This window comes from Maniola jurtina, chromosome 14, assembly GCF_905333055.1.
Source record: "Maniola jurtina chromosome 14, ilManJurt1.1, whole genome shotgun sequence".
In the NCBI taxonomy this organism is placed as follows: Eukaryota; Metazoa; Arthropoda; class Insecta; order Lepidoptera; family Nymphalidae; genus Maniola; species Maniola jurtina.
Genome location: NC_060042.1, coordinates 6,492,050 through 6,512,096, shown reverse-complemented (window position 1 = coordinate 6,512,096; position 20,047 = coordinate 6,492,050). Strand labels below are relative to the sequence as shown.

The 20,047-nt window shown below is 35.7% G+C and overlaps 2 protein-coding genes across 2 annotated transcripts; one reads left to right on the top strand and one right to left on the bottom strand.

Annotated features, from left to right (window-relative positions):
- The first annotated feature begins 13,338 nt into the window (after positions 1-13,338).
- LOC123871534 (ribosomal L1 domain-containing protein CG13096-like) lies at positions 13,339-17,242 on the top strand. The gene is made up of 5 exons (XM_045915386.1): positions 13,339-13,814; positions 15,324-15,462; positions 15,982-16,408; positions 16,525-16,693; positions 17,069-17,242. The coding sequence occupies exons 1-5, from the start codon at positions 13,459-13,461 to the stop codon at positions 17,133-17,135; spliced, it is 1,158 nt and encodes a 385-aa protein (XP_045771342.1). The 5' UTR covers positions 13,339-13,458; the 3' UTR covers positions 17,136-17,242.
- LOC123871533 (nibrin) lies at positions 17,145-19,371 on the bottom strand. Its single transcript, XM_045915385.1, has one exon. It carries the CDS (start codon positions 19,161-19,163, stop codon positions 17,280-17,282), a length of 1,884 nt encoding a protein of 627 aa, XP_045771341.1. The 5' UTR covers positions 19,164-19,371; the 3' UTR covers positions 17,145-17,279.
- Between the last annotated feature and the right edge of the window lie 676 nt (positions 19,372-20,047).

The window sequence follows — 20,047 nt, the reverse complement described above, 5'->3', positions numbered from 1 at the left end:
AGAGTTCTCCGTAATATTCTCAAAGGTGTGTGAAGTCGGCCAATCTTCATTTGACCAGCGTGGTAGACTATGGCCAAACCCTTCTCATTCTGAATCGATGAGTTGATCATAATGATTGACGAGATAAATTACGGGTACCATCGATGTCGGGCGTTTCTGTCTGAACTTCTAATAACAAACTAGTAGGTATTTTTATTACCTTACACTAACATAGTATCTCTTCCTTCACTGGTTTCTATTTTTAGGCCTTAGCTCTTGTTTAAATAATATACTTTTGAAAGGGGTGAAATACGCTTATTTTTTTATTCTCAGGAATTACGTTGCATTTAGCTTTAGCACCAAAATGGGGTATAAAAGTAAGAACTTTTATCCTTCCAATTAAAGTTCATTTCTCACAAAATAATGATGAACTTTATTTAATATTTTAGGAAGTACCTACTTAAAAACTATTTTCAAGCTTCGAAATGAAGACCGAACTGCAATTTAAGTTCAAGAAACTATCTCCTCATAGTGGTTTAAGTAGTAAGTAGAGTCAGTGAAGGAAAAATTAAAAATTTCTTGAATACTAGGTAGTACTTTCACGTTATTCAAGATTCGTAACTTATTAATTATATATCTTAAGGATTAGAGACTATGGATAAGAGTGCAACACACTATTACACCGTGCAACAGTACCTACCTAGATATTGTATAAAGCAATTTATGCTAAAAAAAATTTAGTTATTGTTAGTCAATTTTTAAAAAAAAGCTCAAAAAATGGATTTTAACTAAAACATGTTACGCTCATATTACATGGCGTATGAAATCCGTTCTCACTCATAACGAAAAAGCACAAGGGACCGCCAACGCCTCGTTACTCCGCCCGCGGATGTCCGCCGCAGCAGACTCACCACTGGGACACTACGTGCCCCCAAACAGCCTTAGAGGTATAACCCGAGGATCACACACTGTGAACGACGGACCGCACCGTATCGATCATCCACAGGTCCTCCCAAAGGATAGGGTTCGCGGGAAGGGCATTTCCATCTCCACGTTCCCCATCCTCAACATCTCACTCGCCCGTCACCGAACTGGACAGACAAAAAACCGGTGGAGTAGCCAGTGATTGGATGGGTGATGAAACACTCATCACCAACCTCCCAACACAGTCACACCCTCCGTTCCTGGGACTATGCCCCATGGGTGCGTCATAAAAAATGCTCTGAATAAAAATTATTCAGAGCATTTATTTCGCGGGTAGACCCGTCTCATGCACCTTAAGGAAACATTACTTTTTTGTTTTAGTAAGAGACGACGCTTGTCGAATGTCGATCTAAAGAAAAATCTAAAACACCACAGACACAGATGTTAGTTTTTAGAATATGTCTGCAAAATTTCATGGACTTTGGTTGCTTAATATTCAAATGAAATTGGAACTACGATTGTATGAAGCGAGTGACGGAGAGAGCCCTGTTAAGGACGGCTTCTTGAAAATGTGGTATATAGATAGACAAATTACAAATTATGTTTTATGTTTGAATAATATCGAGAATTTGTCATCGTTATCGCGGTGAAATTGGAGCCTTACAATCAATCTTGACTTCGTCTATTATGTCTTGCAAAAGAAGAAACCTTTTATAGAAATTATTACGTAACTAGATGATATTCGTGACTTTGCCCGCGGGGATTTAGGATTTTGAAAAATGCCAAGTGAACTCTTCGATTTTCTGAAATGAAAAGTAAGTAGCCTATGACCATCTCCGGGATGCAAGCTACCTCTGCACCTGATAAAATCTGTCTGTTTAAAGTAGGGTTAAAGTTCATATAAATAGCCCCTAGAATCTAGAATGTTCTCCAAAAGACAGTGGGTATAAACGCTTCTATTTTTGAGAATAAAATCGCGGCACTTTCTGAGATTAGGGCTTTAAATAGACGAGATGCGATAGATGACTATTTTATTCTTGGTGATGTATTTGTACACTTCATCATCATCATCAAAATCAATCCATCGCTAGCTAACTACTGAGCACTCACTAATAACTAGGTTCTATTGTTCATAATTTTACTATGCTAAAGTTGATACGATGTTTTTACACTGTCCAGATAGAGAGGTAACTTATTGTTTAAAAAAGTTAAAACTAAGTACTTTATGTGGCTTTAGTATAGAGTGAAATTACAGCCCTGCGTTTAACTTTCTCTATTTATATTTTACTTCTCACTTCAAAGTCAGAAACATAGCTAGGTAGTGGTACATATTCAAGCCGTTGGTTTTAAAAATAATATATCAGAAGATACCTACGTTACATAACAGTAAAAATAAAAAGTATAGGTAAGATGTTATCGAATAGCAAAGCTAGACAATTATCGTACCGAGTTATATTATATAGAACGAATGAACGCTATTATAGCTATAAAACTAACAAAGAGACAAAATAAATGTAAGAATATCATAAAAGAGCTTCTATTTGAGATATAACATCTTAAAAGTTGAGCTGACACGTACGCCATAATGTAGGAAATAACATTGAAGTAAATTATACAGTTTCCTTGGGTGTAAAATGCTATTGCGTGCTGCGATCTCATATCACGTCATATAAGAAATGAGAAGATAATATTTTTGCATAATACAGTAGAAGTATGTATGTATAGAGAGTCGTATGTGGGAGAATCTGGGAATCCATTGCATTATAATCCCAAACAATGACGCGCACAGGGTCTAACCCATTGTAGGCATATGTTAGGTAGTTGCCTATTTACTGGCGGTCATGATGAAAAATGAGCGTTGAACTATTTGAATCAGGGTAAGCAGTGGTTTTATGCCTCTATGACCTGCACGCCGCTGATCCCAAGAATCCTCTAACCTTACCAGTAATGAAAGCAGGTCAGAGAATACGACGCAGAAAGAAAGGCAAAGAAAGTAATTAAATGAATGAAATCACTAGTTATGTTGCTTCCAATTCTCCATCGAAAACGTGTCTTTTTCTTTTTCCTGGGTTTCTTTTCCGGTTAGGCGTAGTGGTCCGTTGCGTGGAAACCACCAGTGCAACTCCCCGCTGGAGCACTAGCCGAGGTTAATCCAGAATCCAAGTAGGCCAACAAGGTCGACGAGGAGATCAGAAAGTATTGCTGGGGGATAAAACTTTGGTATTGGGGTATTGAAAACAAAGGGATGAAGGGAAATGGATCTACAACTGACGAACTTTTCGGATTTCAGTCTACTCCCTTGACAATCAAAATACATTTGAATTAAGAACGAAATTATTTCAATAACTGTTCGAATTATAAATACTGATATTTTTTTTTAAATAATGCAATGTGAATATACTAGCTAGTCTAGTATATCGAATTAATAGAACTGTTTTTAGCAATAAAAAAGATTCCGACGAATTGAGAACCTCCGCCTTTTTCTACAATAAGTCGGTTAAAAAACACAATAGTTTAGATCTTTCTTTATTTATTAAAACAAACATTAGCTAATTGTTATAATTTTAATCACTCTCAGGAACTTTATTATAATAGAAGCTACCAGGAGATGACTTTATGGCTCGCTGTGTTAAATGAAAGCTTGAATAAAAGCGTAGCAGGAAGCGCGTAGCGCTGCTACGCGATCCAGTGACTCATTTGAATACTATGTACTACATAATTATTCATATTATGAGGTATGTAGGTTCTACGGTAGGTTCCTACTTCCTGAGCGGTCTGTAAAATCAGTATTTACTTTATAGTTTATAACGTGTTAATTTCATAGTAGGTATAAGAGCACACCGAAGAGTAGTAACGTAGCATATTTTATACACAGTATTATGACTAATTCTGATGTTCACAATCTCTAAACAAAATTTAATTTACAGAAATCTAATACTATACCTACTTTTCCGCACGGAGTACCATGAAAGGCATAGCAACATATTATTTAGACTGGTAATTTCTAAATTCGGTGTACAACGGGATTAGCTACGACGACTTCATTCTTACAGTTGAAATTAATAAATTAATACAGCTCAAAGCTGTAATGTCATGGCTTGAACAGGCAAGACCTTTCAACTTGAATTTTTATTGCTACCAGTAGTGAATGGCGAGTGAAAAGCATATTTTACGACATATATAAAACTGATATAACGCGAAGTGCATTAATGTTTTATACCCAATAAACTGTCGTACCTACCCTACACTTATTTCTACGTTATTTAATTTATGGAGCATCCTAAATGTTCAAAAATGTCATCTTTTAATACCATTTACAGTTAATATATTTTTACAACAATAAATAACCTCGTGATACCTAATTTTATAACGCTTTAATGAACACAAGTTGTAAAGCAAGTGAGAAATATAAGTAACTTTAATGTAAGAAACTCTGTTGACTAGAGCAAAAATCTTCAAGTGTTTCAACGCAGTGAAACTTTTTATTAGGAAAAGGAGTGGTTAGGAGCTGAGACGAGACGAGTAGATAATATATAAAAGACTACGCGCCGTTATCTCTATAAGTTTGGTCACGTACATGACGTTAAGTTCTTCTAGCCTTGAGCTATGTATCTATTCTCCTCAGTATTACAATTACGAGCCTATAATTGGTATAATTAGACACGTGTAATTATTTATATTATATTTATATTTTATAATTAATAGCCATAATAGGTACACTAAATTAGAAAAACGAAGCTCGGTTAAAAAAAACCGGTTAAAGTGCGAGTCAGACTCGCGCACCGAGGGTTCCGTACTCGGGTAATTATTCCGATATTTTGCACAATAAATCAAAAATTATTATGCATAACAGTAAATAAAAATCTGTTTTAGAATGCACAGGTAAAGCCCTTTCATATGATACCCGACTTGATATAGTTATCTTACTTTGAAAATTGAAACACATTTTAATTTTTTTAATTATGTAACCACAAATTCTCGATTTTCGGATTTATTCCTTTACTTGTGCTAAACAAATCTCTTTAAATCCAGTAATCCTGGATAATAATTGAATAATTGGTGTAAGTACATACCAAGAAAGGAATATGCGCGGAATTAAGAACTACCTACTTTTTGGAAGTCATTTAAAGATATATATGTTAGTACTATAGTGCGCGCAAAACAAGTAGTCCAATCTGAACACTAAGCCTGTAGCTGTGTATTTTACAAAAACAAATCTCAGCCGGACTTGTGTATTTAATCTTTAGTCTATGACCTGCGCAAACCACCATATTACAACTTCAGATTACACTTATTTTGCGCGCACGTAGGTACTGCAAATTATTGTACATAACTAAACTTATCTAATACTGTAATTATTATTACCTACTACAATAAAACTGTAAACTGTACCTACGTATGCTGTAGGTACCTACACACCGTATTCACCGTTCAACACCGTAAGCTTATGGATTTAGAATAAAAATACGACGGGAATGTATGTAATGTGTATGCTTCCAGCTGAGGCGATTACCTTATCCATACTATAATATTATAAATGCGAAAGTGTGTCAGTCTGTCTGTCTGTCTGCTACGTTTTCACGGCCCAACCGCTGAACCGATTTTAATGAAATTTGGTACAGACTTGGGACATATCCCGGGGAGGGACATAGGCTACTTTTTATCCCGGGAAATCAAAGAGTTCCCACGGGATTTAAAAATATCGAAATCCAAGCGGGCGAAGCCGGGGGCATCCCCTAGTCCTTAATAATTTATTTGCTCTAACTTACAAAGTAACACAAAGGCCAGTTTAATCTCTTACCTAAATAAAACAACGTCTGTTACAGCCAGGAGCAAATTGCGAACTCTGCATTTTCTTATCAGCTTGTTTGAAAGTTTTATTTCTTTAATGTATATTTTCATTATTTATATCTTAACACATAATTCATATAGGCATATATTATAGGTCCCATTTTTAGGCCCACCTGTTGAGAAACTGGTCATTGCGCATTGCATTAAGATCATCCAGAGTCAATAACGACTATCACACCTGCAAATTGAAGGCGAACGATGTACCTACTCGCAGTTGATATCAATGCCAAGTTCGTTAGCGGTAAAGACCTTCGGCGCGATTATAACTCCCATTCGCACTCCCCACTGCAATTGGATTGGCCTCGTAGTCTGATCCTGTATACGGAGTAATATGGTGGACAGATGACATCAAACGACTCGCAGGGAGCCGCTGGATTCAGGTGGTGTAATACCGTGGCGTGTGAAAGTCCCAACAAGTGCCTATGTCCAGCAGTAGACGTCGAAGATGATGATCATAATATTATTATCACACTAATATTATAAAGGCGAAAGTTTGTATGTGTGTGTGTGTGTGTGTGTGTGTTTGTTACTCCTTCACGCAAAAACTACTGAACGGATTTGGCTGAAATTTGGAATGGAGATAGATAATATCCTGGATTAGCACATAGGCTACTTTTTATCCCGGAAAATCAAAGAGTTCCCACGGGATTTCAAAAAACCTAAATCCACGCGGGCGAAGTCGCGGGCATCGGCTAGTATAATAATAAAATTTTATCATTGTACAGTTCATTACCTATTATCATTTATATTTTATTAGGATGTCGCTTCTATATGCTGTTCTCAAAACATAGAAACACACAGATATCAAAGTGTGACTTTTTTGCTATAGGAACTAGTACGGATCAATGTCGAATTTAAAAAGAAATGTTTTGTTAGTAGTCGACATGGATAACAGTTAAAGCAATTAGCGACCTCTTAGCCACCTTTAATTAAAAGCTTTCGCTTATTGCCTCCAGATTTTTTGCAGAAGCTATACAATCTGCTCTCGTAGACGACTTCTGCACTTGCATTAAAAGGTTCTCTTGCTGCAAAGCGCAGCTCAAGTTATTTATAATGTTATGCGTAATTTTTAAACCAAGTCATTTAAAAGTCTGGCGTTTTACCAACCCTCGGGTCTTCAGAATTTCAGACGAAATAAATTTAGTACGAACTAAGTAGCGTTTTTATAAGTGGAACTTTCCGGAAGCACTTTTAGTAAGTGTGAAGATATTATAGAAGCTAGGTAGATACTTACCTATCTATCCTAAAGAATTAATTATTATTTTTTATGAGGTAAATAACTTAATAGTCCCCATATCATAAATGCCAAAATATGTTTATTTGTTGGTTTATTGTTTGTTAGTTTGTTGGTTTGTCCTTCAATCACGCCACAATGATATACCTAAGGTACATTGATTAAGGTACAATTGTCAGACATCACAACCCAAAATGATACGCTTTATTACCTATTGAAATGGGGATATGTTAGGTACAAGTACGCGGTCAGGTGCATATTATAATGAAAAATTGGAAAAATATCAAAGTTAGGTTTTATTTGTAGTCAAATATATACACATGTCTGAACTAAAATAGTCTGTGAAAAAATAGTTGAAATATTGAATACCTACTAATTCACTTATTAACTCTGGTAAGACCATTTCGTGGTCTACGGGTAGCAATATGAACAAAGAATAAAGAATACAACAAGGCATAACTGCATTCTCCGTTGAAAGGTTTCTTTGTTTAATGCACTATATAGATAGGCACTTAGCATAGAGAGATAGACACGAATCCCTGAATAACTATGAAATGATGATGAACGTAAGTAATATTGAGGCTCGTTATATTAGGTACCTACGACGACGGCGTCCTAATGATACAGCCATTTATACTTAATGGGAGGGTACCTACGTAAGCAACAAAGTATCTAGGTACGTTGGTATACCAAACTTGAATATCAAATCATCGTTCACATGATTAAACATTGTTTTCGTCAGAACTGCGTTTGGCGGAAAACTAGAACCTATTTCAAGCTTTGTTCAAACAATTCTATCGAATTTCAGAAATCCAAAAGCTCCGATGCTTGCTTTCATGAACGAGATACTTAGATGAACTAGGTAGGCATGAACTAACTCTAGAAACTCTAGAATATTTCCGTGCACTGTAGATTTTAAAGTCATTACTTATTTGAAAAGTTATTAAGTTCGCTTCGCGATTTTCACGATTATAAGCTGATTATAAGTAGGGGAAGTCCGGGAAAGTTGAACCGCTTTTTGCTTAAAGTGTCGTATTTTCTTATAAATGAGGCTTAGTGATTCAATTGTAATTATAAACAGTAGCTTATTTATTTAGGATTACTTATGCATAATTACTTTTTCGAATTTATAATACTGAAATATGTTATATATATTTGAATGAAAAATGGGATTTGGGTCAACTCTCCCCACCCCGAGGGACACTTGAACCGGGGTCTGGGGAGAGTTGAACATAGCATTTTAAAGGGAAAAATAAAAACATTTTGTAGCTTAAATTACAGATATATTAAACAAAACATCACAAAATGAAATTAAATCATAAATAAACATAGCTATTGCTTTTCTTATAAAGAAAAAACTGATGTGAGTCAGACTCGCGCACTCAGAATTTTTTTCCAACATTTTGCACGGTAAATCAAAAACCATTATACATAAAAATAAATAAAAATCTGTTTTAGAATGTGCAGGTAAAGCCCTTTCATATGATACCCCACTTGGTATAGTTATCTTATTTTGAAAATTGAAACACATTTTAATTTTTATTTTTTTTAATGATGTAACCACAAATTCGCGGTTTTCAGATTTATTCCTGTACTTGTGCTATAAGACCTACCTATAAGGGTTCCGTTTTTCCTTTTGAGGTACGGAATCCTAAAAAAAAAGAAAATTTCAACATATTCTTTAACATTCCACAATCAACATAATTATTAAACATTTCGCCAACAAAGTCAAATATATAACGTTTCTTTAATCAAATTTGTTGATATTTCTTAACCTTTTCATCAATATCTTGTGTAACTCCTACGCATATCTCATGGACATAATATCTTCGGCATAAACCACATAAACGTATAGTCATAATTTCTTCTGATGTGCAAACTAAACAATACCAACGATCATTCACGTCAGGAATTCTGCAAAATCACTATTACTGGAACTATCAGCGTACGCAACATCTTCACATACGTCTTCACACTCGGTTTCACTATCATCATTAACATTTTTATTTTTTTTAGCCATTTCCAGTTTTTAGGTTTTCTTTCTCTGGGCTTTTTGTTCGAACCTTGTTTAGTTTCAAAGTTTTCTTTCTAAATTTCTAAATTCTAAAAACACTGTAGAGGGAGACATGAACCACTGGTCATATCTCCCGCACCCGCCATGGTTCAACTCTCCCGCATATACTACTTTGACATTAAATTTTACTCACAGAAAAAACAATCAATCTTAGCAAAAAAATACTTAGCACATGTCAAACTACAATAATCAGGCAGTACAATAGTAATAACACACAATACGTAACTCTATAAACACGGCCGCAATCTCAAAAATACATAAATTAATAAAATTTACTCCGTCGTAACAAAAACACTTTTCCGAGCCTGATAGCCAAACAAACCAGCCATTGTAAAAAATGGCGGCGTGCTGGTTATTGGCCTCCCATGCTTTACCAATGACCGTCTTGACGTTTCATTAGCGCGAAATTTAAGCTGAATTTTAAAAGGTGGTTCAACTCTCCAACCTGAGCAAGTCTCCCGGACTTCCCCTAATTAGCTTTTGCCCGCGACTTCATCTGTGATAGATATAATTTACAGATGTATATTATGTAAATTATCTATCAGTGAAAGAATTTTCAGAATAGGATCATTATTTCCTAAGATTACACCCTACAAACAAACAACACTTTCTCGAATCACAGAATGTTATTTTTTTTTACACAACAACAAACAAAATTCATTGTATTTTGAAAAGTGATAACAAATTCGTACACTTATGTGTCACGCATTGTGACGTGTATGGGCTCAGCGGCACAGGCTAAGGGCTACACGGATATTGGTGCGGATGGGTTCCGCACTTTTGGGTAAAACGACACCTAGAGTGTGCTTCAAAAAATGGCGGCTCGTTCTCTCTATAGAAGATATCTATAGAATAATCTATAGAAGCCTTGAACAGTGAAGACGATTTTTTTTTATTTGTATCAAAAATTTATTAAAAAAAAATTATAGTAAAGGGACAGGGAAGCACTTATCTCTATAAGAGATCTCTACCAGTGACCTTGGGCAGTGGAGAAGTGTAAAATGTAAATGAAGAAGGATAGCTACCTACAACAAAATTTCTCGGCAGTATGTGAACCACAAGTAAACCGTCGAAGTCTTACGGAAGTTACCTACTCTCAAAACAAGCTAACCTAAGTGTAATATCAATAGTTAACTAATTTTCGCTTGAATTAACAGCTGCGGGCAATCTCACAAATTATGTGTTTCAGGGTTATTTATATACCTACCATAACTATAAGTAGGAAGGTACGTGGCGTGGGCTCGAGAGGGATTTATAAACGTATCTACATATTATTATTAGGTAGGTATCACCCATTTGTTCCGGCTTAAGTATAAAATGATCGTGCAGCTGACTCAGCTAATGGAACTGCTAAGTAGCTATTAGTAAAGTCTACCTAAGACATTTATTTCATAACTAGCCGATGCCCGCGACTTCGCCCGCGTGGATTTAGGTTTTTTGAAATCCCGTGGGAACTCTTTGATTTTCCGGGATAAAAAGTAGCCTATGTGCTAATCCAGGATATTATCTATCTCCATTCCAAATTTCAGTTAAATCCGTCCAGTAGTTTTTGCGTGAAGGAGTAACAAACATACACACACACACACACACTCACACACACACACACACACATACAAACTTTCGCCTTTATAATATTATTTCATTTCATAATACTACTTTTCACTTACTTACTACCTTTTTACTGCGACTTCATCTGCGTGCATAGTATTTTTATTATTTTTATTTTGCATAGTATTTTTAGAGGTCCGTACTTCAAAAGGAAAAAAGGAACCCTAATAGGATCACTTTGTTGTACCTATAGGGTACTTCCCGTTGACCTAGAATCATGGAATTTGGCAGGTAGGTAGGTCTTATAGGCAAGTAAAGGGAAAAATCCGAAATCCGTAAATTTGTGGTTACATCACAAAAATAAAATTAAAATGTGTTCATGAACAAATAGTACCTACTTTCAATTTTCAAAGTAAGATAGCTAGCTATGCCAAGTGGGGTATCATATGAAAGGCCTTTGCCTGTACATTCTTAAACAGAATTTTATTTATTTTTATGCATTATAGTTTGGATTTTCCGTGCAGAATATCCAAAAAAATACCCGAGTACGGAACTCTCGGTGCGCGAGTCTGACTCGCACTTGGTCAGTTTTTAAAGTTACCGTTGAAATTTCTGAATACTTACCTACCTATCCTGAAGTTACATTGGAGAGAGAACCTACATGCAAAATTTCAAGTTTCAACGGTTTTCTGAGTTGTAGGTGATATGCCTAATTGATAGGGATGTCAGCAGTTTCTCTTTTTATGTGTAGGTAGGTTTTAAAATTTAGTTTAGTTAGACTCTAATCTATCTACACATAAAAGGAGAAACTGAACGTATTTAATGGATCAATAGGTAAATAATTATTATAGGTTGGTAGTTACTGGGTAGTTATGTGACCCTTTTTACTCCCTACCTAAGATTTTTAAATCAAGATAAAAAAGCTTTTGCATAAAGGTGCATGGTGTGGTAAAAATAAAAAAATTAAATATTCCCTTTGTACTTAGTTGTCAACCTACCCTCTGATATAAAAAGCGAAAGAATAAAAACAATTCACGCTGAAATAGTAAAATCAATACACCAAAATGTTTTGTTTGCAGCTTAAATTTGGTCTTAAAACTTTTAAAGCGCTCGTAGTTTAATATGAGAGCAAGCAAAACAGTCCTCTAGCACGCTTGAAGTAGAGTCGACAAAAAACGGCGGCCCGCCGCAAAGGCCCACTTGTCCTGTGTGCCCAATCCCAAACCGTCGTCGCACACTACAAAAACTCCATGTTGAAATATACTAACGTTTTTAGACTCCACTACAATAGAATTTATAACTTGCCTACATAAGAATAGAATTTATAACTTACCTACATAAATAGGTAGATATATTGTATCCCACGACTACCTATATTAGTTACGCAACGGGTTGAGATGGCAATCGGGATATGAGGCGGGGGGATTCCCCGCACACCCGAACGTCACCCGCACTCACGCGCAGCGGGTTAGCGCAGGGGCTGTGCGGGTGTGCGGGGCGTCCTCACCCCGGTTGCCATATCGACCTGTCGCGCATTATAGGTATATTATTTACGATTAACAAAAAACTACTTACTTTCCTAATAAATGCAATTGATTTATATATTTCTGCAGATAGGGCTCTCTTAGCTTAGTCAAGCTCTACCACCGCCGGCGCCGCCGGTTCGAAAAGCAGACTTTGCAAGAACAAGAAACTCGAATGCTCGGCAGTTTTTCTGATCGAGCACTATTTTGACAATTTATAAAAAATACACCTATCAACAAAACAAAATATTTACATTTACAGGTCATTACATATCAGCCTGCGAACTTCGACTGCTGAACATAAGCCTTACCCAAAAAGCGCCACCACACCTAGTCCTCATCCAGCCACTTCCAGCCATCGTATTTAGGTACCTACATCGTCGTCGGTCCTTTTTGTTGGAGGCCAAAGACTACAATATTATTTGGAGGCCGCCCCCACACTACGGGTCTTACTTGTTGACAAATCACGGTCTCTACCCTAGAACTTTCTGGCTCCACCGGCTACGGCAAGCATGGCCTGCCCATTGCCACTTCAACTTGATGATAGGGCTTGCTAATTCGGGATGTGTCCATTTCGAATCATATCCTTCAGAGTAGCCCTCTCTATATGGATACCTACCCCACATGATCCGATCTCCCCTCAGAGATGAGGGGTGTCGATCCTCAGCCGAGAACTTGCGCCGGTGTGTCTCTTGTGCGATGCCTTCTACCTACATCGTCTGGGTGCAGTGGTTATTGTAGCTGGTGCAGTCATAGTGCTTGTTTTAGTATTGTAGCTTACCAATCAAGTCACAAGTGAAAACCCCCACCTGCTCTAAAATGGTAGTGGACATTAATAAAATACCTATCTAATGTTTTTATTTCTTTTATTGAATGCATAAGGAGAATACAATATTATCTCCATTGAGCCGTCCACTTGTTTGATACTTGACGACCAGCTATTAGGAGCGCTCCGTCCATCTTATTATACATCCATGGGAAAACCACGGTAAAACCTTTTATTATACTGCACTTAACTGCGCAAACTGGCTTATACAGGTAAGCTCTCAGCATAAAGCTATTTATATAATACGTCCATGGCTCTCAGGTTCTTACCTGAGAGCGGAGCGTGTAGCCGGAGCTTAAGGTGCGAGGACTTTTGTTTTTGGAAAGGAGGGTTTGTCTTGTCTATGTCTCTATATGACTTTGACGTTTCATACCACATTTTGTTGACATTTCTTGTCTTCAAGCAAGTTTCAAAAAAATAACCTCAACAATTTTGTTTGTTTGGACAATTTAAACTTCTACTTTTATTTTAAATTGCACTCTTTATTCTAAACAATAAAATGGTATCCGTTAAAGTTTCTCAACAGAAACTCGAAAAGAAGAAAGCAAAAAATGGAAAGATAAAAAAAGCAAAAACTATGAAACTAAAAAAAATATTACTAAAACCATCATCGCCAACACCGAGCGATAATAAAGTAATAGATAAATCTACAGAAATTGTGAAAAAGAAGAAAAAATCTCACTATAAAGTGCCATCTAAAGTAATAACAAAGGATCTTGTTAATTCATGTTTAATTGCATTAGAGCAATTAACTGCTCATTATGACAAAAAGAATGCAATTTTTGGTGATGAAACACCAATATTTATGGAGATACGTGTCATTAAAATTCCTAACACTCGTGCCAACATGCGATTGTAAGCTATTTCAAATTTAAATCTATATATTGTAACTTTATTTACTTGACCAGGGGGCCTACCACTGTAGTGTGGCCTCACTCGCTCACCTCTGATGACTTTCACTATTGGCTGAAATGCAGCAAGAATACCATAAATTATAAGTATCGATTGTTACGGCTATACTCATGTATTTAGTAAACTGTCTCAACAGAGCCGCGCAGCGAGCTAAGTCTCTATGAAATAGAACCCCAGATTTGTTCGAAACTAATCAGGCTTACGTCGATTAAATATGTGAGTATAGCTGTAAAAATCTGTACTTATAATGAAATCACTCATGATAGTTAAAAAGTTAAAAAGAAAAATAAAACCGACTTCAAAAACCAAAAACACTAAAAAGTAGAAAATAATTTTTGTTTAGCTACACATGTAATGTACCTAGGTATGAAGTCGAGCGAGCATAATATTAAAACAAAATTAGAAATCCAAGAGTGAAGCTCGCCCGACTTCATACCTAGGTACATTACATGTGTAGCTAAACAAAAATTATTTTCTACTTTTTAGTGTTTTTGGTTTTTGAAGTCGGTTTTATTTTTCTTTTGAAAATTTTTTATTTCACAATTTTTAGTGGCCCCACTGTACTATAATATGCTATGCCCAGTTAAAACCCTACTGTTTACTAAGCTATTACAGTGATCGCGAGCAATTTGCTCTTATCCATTGAGGAGTTCTGTTCTCCATCTCCGAAGATATTCATCAGATCTTCACCAAATTTATATGGGACCACCTGCAAAGTATACCCTTTCAAACAAAAAAAAATATTTCCAAATCGGTCCAGGGGTCTTTGATTAATCGGGGAACATACATAAAAAATAAAAAATAAATAAAAAAAAAAAAGATCCCGACGAATTGAGAACCTCCTCCTTTTTTGGAAGTCGGTTAAAAATACCATTAATTCAGTCAATCACAACAATTAAGATAGCCAATTTCAATAATTAAGACAGCCAATTTCAATAATTAAGATGGCCAATCTCAATAATTAAGTTTTTTTTCCCCTCTCTCATCTGGCTTTACAAAGATTGTAAAGCCTGATGAGAGATTGCCAATGTCAAGTTTGTAGTTATTTGTAACACATTAGATAAACTATACAAGTATGGACCCCGTCTGCCGTGTCGTGCGTGGTGCTCTAAGGCGCTCTAAGGAGGTGCACGCACGCACGGCACCTCCTTAGAGCGCCTCCCAGTCAGTTTTAACGAAAAAAACACTCCAAAAAGGCAGAGCACGCCCGCCGGCTAACACTGACACAGACAAAGTCAATAATTAAGTTTGTAAGTAATAGCAATTATTGCACAACTGGCTGGAAACTTCACAGTTAGACAAGTAACATAAGGTTAGGTGCTCACATGTAGTTAAATGACAGGAAGTCAAGTAGCCTCTTCAATTCGTCAAAGGTTACTGAGGTCAAAGTTATGACTTTGGCAGTCATAACTTTGACCTCAGTAACCTTTGACGAAATGTTTATACTTTCAGTGTTCTTCCTCACTCTACAATATCTACAACTGGGGAAGTATGTCTGGTGACACCGGATTTAAGGAAGGGCAAGAAGATTGACCATGAGCCTACTGTGGAACACTGGGAAGAAATGTTGAGAAGTGCTGGAGTTACCTCAGTAAGTTTATGTACAACACTTTAGTAAAGTGGGCACTTAACAATTAGCATTCAAAAATTAGTAGATAAAGCTTTTCTCTTTTTTCTAATAAAAACTTTCAGCCTTATATGTTTCAGAACTCCTAAAAAAGAGTAGGTTCTTTTGGAGTAGATTTCTGATTTCTGTCATTACTAGATGATGCCAGCGACTTCGTCCATGTGGATTTAGGTTTTTTGAAAATCCTGTGGGAACTCTTTAATTTTCCAGGATAAAAAGTTGCATATGTTAATTTTCTGGAAAGCAAGCTATCTCTCCAAACACCTAAATTCACACTTCACTGAGTCTTTATTCACTAGTCACTGATTTCACAGTTTTAAATTTCTATAATTAATCATTATACTTACACAATTTAATTAAAATAACTTAATTTTTAAATACACAATAAGTATTATCTTTCCTCAAAATATTTTACTAACAAAAAGACTATTTTATTTAATTTTAGGTATAATTAAAGGTATTAATTTTGCTTTTCTTTTTCAGGTTAAAACTGTGCTACCTATGAGACAATTGAGAGTAGAATATGACCAGTATGAACTGAAACGTAGACTGTTAACTCAACATGATTTTATAATGGTTGACAACAGAGTGTTGAACCATGTCTCACACGTTTTAGGAAAGAAGTTCTTTAAGAAACATAACATGTTAATACCAGTTAAAATAAATGAAAAAAAATATTTAAAGGCAAATATTGATACTGGCTTACGCACTGTTATGTTGCGCGTAAGTGAAGGGCAAACATCAACTATTCTTGTGGGGCACACATCTATGTCACAGAGCCACATAAGTGAAAATATTTTGGCATTAGTGCAAAAATTTAAAGAGAGATTTCCTGGTGGTGAAGCTAACATAAGATCACTGTCAATAAAATTGCCATTATCATTGTCGCTGCCATTGTATCTTACATTACGTGAGTCTAACTACTTGTTACAGTTAATAAATAATCAAGTTTTGCACTTACATTTTGGTGGCTTTAAAGTGCCATTTGACTTTATCCTTAGTTAATAATATACAATTTAATTACAGGACCATCAAGCTCAGTCAGAGTACCTAAGATCAAACAAATTAGACCAAAGAGCTTTGTCACATATGAAGATGAACTAACAACACATCTAGAAAGTCTTGTTCAAGTAGCACCAGATGGAACTGTTCATTTGAAAAAACTAAATAAAGGAAAGCCTGAAAAAAGTCACAGGTAGTTTTACAGAAATTGTTTTTACTGACATAAAATAAGTTATTATTAGTTCAAATATAAACTAATAAAAATCGGTCTAAATGGTCGGACTAATAAAAAAGTCGGACTTGAACATGAAGGATTCCATACTGTAGTACAAGCAGTAACACTTTTTAATTTTCATGGTGGCCATTTCAAAATGTTTAGTGTTTTGTTGTTATAGCGGCATTAGAAATACACTTTCTATATAAATTTCATCTCTATCTATTATGGTTCACGAGATACAGCTCGCTGACAGACAGACAGACGGATAGAGAAGTCTTTGGTTGGCACCCTTTGGGTACGGAACCCTAAAAATGGTCTAAAATCACATAATAAGCTTTTTTAATATTCCAGTGACCTAGAGAGCAAAGAAGAAACAAGTAAAAATGAAGACACATTATCTACAGATGATGAAAATTGAAACAACTTATTCAGAAATCATGTTCATTTATTTTCACATTAATTAAATATTATGACATGTCTGTTGCTTATTTGAATAATCAAAATAAATCATAATACACAATAAAATAGTTTTCATTTCGTAATTATTAATGTCATTAATGTTCTAGGCAGTGGTTTCACCTGCCATGTTGGAATCAGTGTTAGCATTACTTAGAGATGATTGTGGTACAATAGTGACTTGCCTTTTAATTGGCCAAACCTTTTTAAACTTCTTGAAATTCTTCAATCCATCCTGTGGGGATGGTATCTCTAATGGCTCCTTTTTGACAATCAAATCGGTTCTTACTACAACTGTTACAGACCCTAAATTAATGTTGCTTAACTTGTCATCTAATTCTGAGATATCTTCTTTCTTAATGTGCTTGGTCCATGGAATTTCTGCATTTATCTTCCTTAATTCCTCCAATTTTGATCCTCGTAAACTCTTTATATCAACTTTTTCTTCATATATAATCTTCGGTTTGGTTATAGGGGAGATATTTTCATCATTATCATCATATAAATCTAAAATATTGCTACCAGCATTATCATTTTCAACTGCAGGTTTTTTGTTTCCTTTATCAACAAAATTGAACAAGTCATCTTCATCCATATCTGTACTATGCTTCCTCTTTAATGGTTTTGATAAATTTAACTTTTTGTTTTGATTGCCTTCATTATCATCTTTAGCTACCGCAGGTTTTAAGAAATTAAATATGTTATCATCATCATCATCGCCAAGGGCCATTTTCTTAGATGGTTTGGTTTCAATCATATCTTCACCAGGTCTCTTGTTGGTGTTTTTGTTTTCAACAGTCTCTACTGCTTGTTTTTTGTTCATATTAAATGTATTACTGCTATCACCCTCACTGAGCTTCCTTTTGGAAGCAACAATGCTGTCATTATTGGAGGAATTATGTTTAAGTGTCAAGCTTTCATCAATAAGCACATTTTCTTTCTTGTATATTTCCTGCGATGAGTCCTGAGACTCTTGAACTAATATATTTTTTGGAGCATTTTGGTTTGGCACCTGTTTTATAACTTCAGAAGAGAAATTGAAATCAGGGTTACAGTATTTCATAGTAGAACAGAATAATATAGCAAGGCCAATTTCAGCATCAGCTACAACTCTCTTCCCCTTACTTTTCAGATAATTAGTAATTTCTTGAATTTGATCTTTTTGGGCCTGAGTGTCTTGACCTGCAAAACTCAAATTATATTGAATAACAATAACATTGTCTTCACAGAGCGCTGATTTGGTCATTTTAGTTTCACTCAATAATAAAGGTGTTGCAGAGCTCTTGGTCAACACCATCTTGTACATTTCCAATTGCCTTCTTGAAAAGAATATCACTACTTTGCCAGCAAATATAGAACTCCTTTCCTTATTTGGGAGAAAAGATACATTTTCTTTATTGAGTGTAGACTCTAATATTTGAGGTATGAAATCACTTGCATTTGGCAATGGGTTGTTATTAGTGGCTGCTTCTAAGCACTTGCTCCAATATTTAATAGTCACAATGTTAGAGCTCTGAACTAACGCTAGAACTACTTTAATCGTCAATGTTATTGCAGGCATAGTTAAGTATGCACAAGTGTCGTCCCATTCATTCTTCAGACTTCCTCCCAACTTAGTGAGAAGTACCTTAAGATTTTGTAAATTTTCTCCTTTTAATGTGGATGTGCATGTGACAAAATTAATTTCCTGTACTTTCCAAACACAGCTTATTTTACCGAACTTGACGACATCGGTAGAATTGAGTTTTATCATAACGTTTTCCTCAATTTTTTCAGAGTTGTTAACATAAGTTCCATACTTAGAACCTAAATCCTTTACATACAAAGTATTTTCTGATAGAAATAAAGTGGCATGTTTTCTACTTATTGACTGGTCTTCCGGGATAGCAAAATTACAATTTTGAGCGTCAGCACTCCTTCCTATTGTGATGTTTTTGTCAGGCAAAACAAATATGACTCGTTTATCACTTTCCGATGTTAGATACCACATTTTTACAATAAAATAGCTGTATAGCAACCACTCAGGTTACCTACTAATTGTGGAGAATGAGTTATTTAATAAAAACGTAAACAGCCACCACTTTCTTTAGCTCACCGATCAGAAAAAAGCTAAGTTATAGTTTCAGAACATAATTTCAGAAGAACAAGCAAGATGCCCGATCGGAATTCGGGACATCGGGATTCGGATATAGCACAGAACAATATACCTAAAAAAAAAAAACTAATAATTTACCTCCGAAATTCCAAGTCAGTGCAGTAATCACGGGTAACTTTAGAAACGAGTCAAACATGTGTACTGTGCCCAATAGGTACTTATGATACAGTGCGACAAGGATTTTTTTTGGCGCGTGGCCAAAATCGGAACTAACGTGATCTTGAGAAGTCCACGGTCTCACTTCTTCAGACTGGTATATAGTGATCTGTGGTCTCACTCTCACGCCGCTGTCCGTTTGTAGGTATGTGGTGTTGCTAATTAGTAAAAAATCTGAAATTCAATGGTTTTGACGTGACAACGTCTTATAATTCGATAGAGCCGGCTGCACGCACGAAAAAACATGACTCATGCGGCGTTACCTCGCTCTGAGGCGTTCCATGTAAGGCTTGAAGTGCAAGCGAGAGCGCGGAACGAGCGACAAAGAAGCACAATCGGCCTTTGTTGTCACGTTCAACTATCGTCAGTAAACCGACTTTACAGACAACCAATTTTTTTTTTAAATAATAGAATACAGCATTAATAAATGTGTCTGCACTGCATCTTATAACTATATTAAATACTACGTTAATATAATATTCGAGTATGTACAAACATAATAGGTTGCAAGCATGTTGCAAATGCTATCAATGGTTTATATTATTTTTTCTCGCTGTGGAAAC

What these genes read in the sequence shown, in the direction of transcription:
- LOC123871534 (XM_045915386.1), top strand. Translation starts at nt 13,459, where the DNA reads ATGGTATCCGTTAAAGTTTCTCAACAGAAACTCGAAAAGAAGAAAGCA. An exon ending in GAAGTGCTGGAGTTACCTCA is followed by an intron (nt 15,463 to 15,981) that starts GTAAGTTTATGT and finishes TTTCTTTTTCAG; the next exon opens with GTTAAAACTGTGCTACCTAT. An exon ending in AAGCCTGAAAAAAGTCACAG is followed by an intron (nt 16,694 to 17,068) that starts GTAGTTTTACAG and finishes TTAATATTCCAG; the next exon opens with TGACCTAGAGAGCAAAGAAG.
- LOC123871533 (XM_045915385.1), bottom strand. Translation starts at nt 19,163, where the DNA reads ATGTGGTATCTAACATCGGAAAGTGATAAACGAGTCATATTTGTTTTG.